The sequence below is a fragment of the Pygoscelis adeliae genome, unplaced genomic scaffold, assembly GCF_000699105.1.
Source record: "Pygoscelis adeliae isolate BGI_AS28 unplaced genomic scaffold, ASM69910v1 Scaffold206, whole genome shotgun sequence".
NCBI lineage: Eukaryota > Metazoa > Chordata > Aves > Sphenisciformes > Spheniscidae > Pygoscelis > Pygoscelis adeliae.
In genome coordinates, this window is record NW_008825052.1 from 1,048,092 (window position 1) to 1,050,337 (window position 2,246).

General features: G+C 36.1%; 1 protein-coding gene across 1 annotated transcript in view; it reads left to right on the forward strand.

Annotated features, from left to right (window-relative positions):
- The window catches only part of CDC40 (cell division cycle 40), a 32,054-nt gene that overhangs the window by 13,479 nt on the left and 16,329 nt on the right, over nt 1-2,246 (forward strand). The window contains exons 4-5 of the mRNA XM_009326432.1: nt 1,228-1,367; nt 1,998-2,094. Of these exons, the coding sequence (XP_009324707.1) occupies nt 1,228-1,367; nt 1,998-2,094 (237 nt within the window). The remainder of the gene's footprint in view (nt 1-1,227; nt 1,368-1,997; nt 2,095-2,246) is intronic.

Sequence of the window (2,246 nt, forward strand, 5' to 3'; positions counted from 1 at the left end):
AAAGAAAATAGACTTATTTTGGTATAGCAGCTACAGACACTAGACAGAAATGGCCAAGATTAAAAAATTTCAAAAAAAAAAACCAAAAACCTTTTCATAATGGAATTTTAGAAACTTATTTTAAGAAAACTCTTCATTAATGTACAATTCCTTCATATTATCATTACTTTAATTTTTACATTGCCTATTTCCCCTTGCTTATACAAAGCTCTTTTTGGCTCCCTTGCACTAGTTGAGTATTACTGATGCTGTAGGAAAACATTGTTTGAAAATTGCACATAATTGTATATACAACCTTTTGAAAAACTTTTAAGTCATTACGTTAACATCTTTTAACTTTAATTTTTTTCCTCCCATATCTATATTGTTTAATGGTTTTGACCAATGGAATTCTGAGGGCACAGCATTTGTCAAAAGCTAGCATTTATATGAAAGAACAAGATAGTTGTTGGAGGTAGATGACCATGTCAATGGGGACAGACTTTTTAATAGGGCTTGTAGCGACAGGACAAGGGATAGTGGTTTTAAACTAAAAGAGGGTAGATTTAGACTAGATAGAAGGAAGAAATTTTTTACACTGAGGGTGGTGAAGCACTGGCACAGGTGGCCCAGAGAGGTGGTGGATGCCCCATCCCTGGAAACATTCAAGGCCAGGTTGGACGGGACTCTGAGCAACCTGATCTAGTTGAAGATGTCCCTGCTCATTGCAGGGACTTTAAAGTGACCTTTAAAGGTCACTTCCAACCCAAACCATTCTATGATTCTATGACTTTTTATTAAATTAAAATACACAGTTGTGGTTGGGGTTTTGGGAGACTTGTCTTATTTTGGGGTTTGGGGTTTTTTTTAGAAACAGAGAGGTGAGGGGGATCAGAATCCAACTGTTAGGACTCTACTCTTTCAAGCAGTGCACTACTTAAAGTATGAAAATTGATGTATTCATACAGTCTGCAGATTGTTAAAAATGCATGGCTACATGCATGATTAAATACTCTAACAAACCATGACACAGTTTAAGTGGTTCCTCTGTTACTGTACATAGTTAGCAGTGTTGATAGTTAGAAAAGTTAGCAATGCTTTGGCCAGTTTTGCTCAAATGCTTTTTCCATTTTGCTGTGTGTATTGGAAGGAGTGGTGGTGGTTTCTTTCTCTTAAACTGACTATGGTGTGACCTATGGTGTTGTATTCTGTGCTAGCAGCTAGGCAGTGCATTGTTTCTTTCTTCAGGTTTAACAGTGTTTGAAACGGGACAAAGGAAAATTGAAAAAAGGAAGAAATTCAAGGAGAATGATGCGTCTAATATTGATGGTTTCCTGGGACCATGGGCGAAGTACGTTGATGAAAAAGAAGTAGCCAAACCATCAGAAGTAAGTACTACTTTAGCACAATAGATACAAATTGTTAGCACATTGCAGTGGTTTTAACACAGATCCAGCTGCGCTAGTAGTTTTTCCAAGCAGAAGATCCATGCTATGCTTTAGGGTGGTAGAAACATTTCAGGTGATATGTCCAAATAAGGTGTTCCGAATATTCTGCATTCAGTTATTTGCAAGGCTGTTTGGAAATAAAATTAATGGTATCTGTGTGTCATGTGTAGAGTCTGATTAAAAGATGTTTATAAACAGAAGCAGCTTGAAAAGAACTGAAAGTAAAACTTGTTTGAAAAAGAAAAGAAAAAAAACAAACAGAAAAACAACTACCCCCCCCAAAAAAAAAAACCCTCTCCAACCAACAAACATCCTTCTTGTTCAGTCAGTGATGCTTAGCTGTAGTCTATGAATAAAAAGATAGTATTTAATTCTTTTCAGTGTACATAGCTTTTTAAATTATTCTGGTTTTCATAAAGGTACTCTCTTTATTGATGCTTAGAAATATTTCTAATCTCATTCAGCAAATGTGTTCTTAATAGTAAGTAAATGGTAGTGCAGTTCTGGATTTTGTTATGTGATTCTGAACACTGAATTTTTAAAAGTCAAGATCATGTTTTATTTTTCCAGGAAGAACAGAAAGAGTTGGATGAAATAACAGCTAAGAGGCAGAAGAGAGGAAAACTAGAAGATGATAAACCTGGAGAGGAGAAGACTATATTACATGGTAATGGCATCTTCCTGCCTGTTCTCATTTTCTTGCTCACTGTGTTTTCTTACCTGCTGTGTTAATTAGTAAGGATGGCAGACAGCCTCAGCAGTTTTGCTGAGGCACCTTGATGCTTCTGTATTGGAGATAATAGTGCTCACATGAATAAG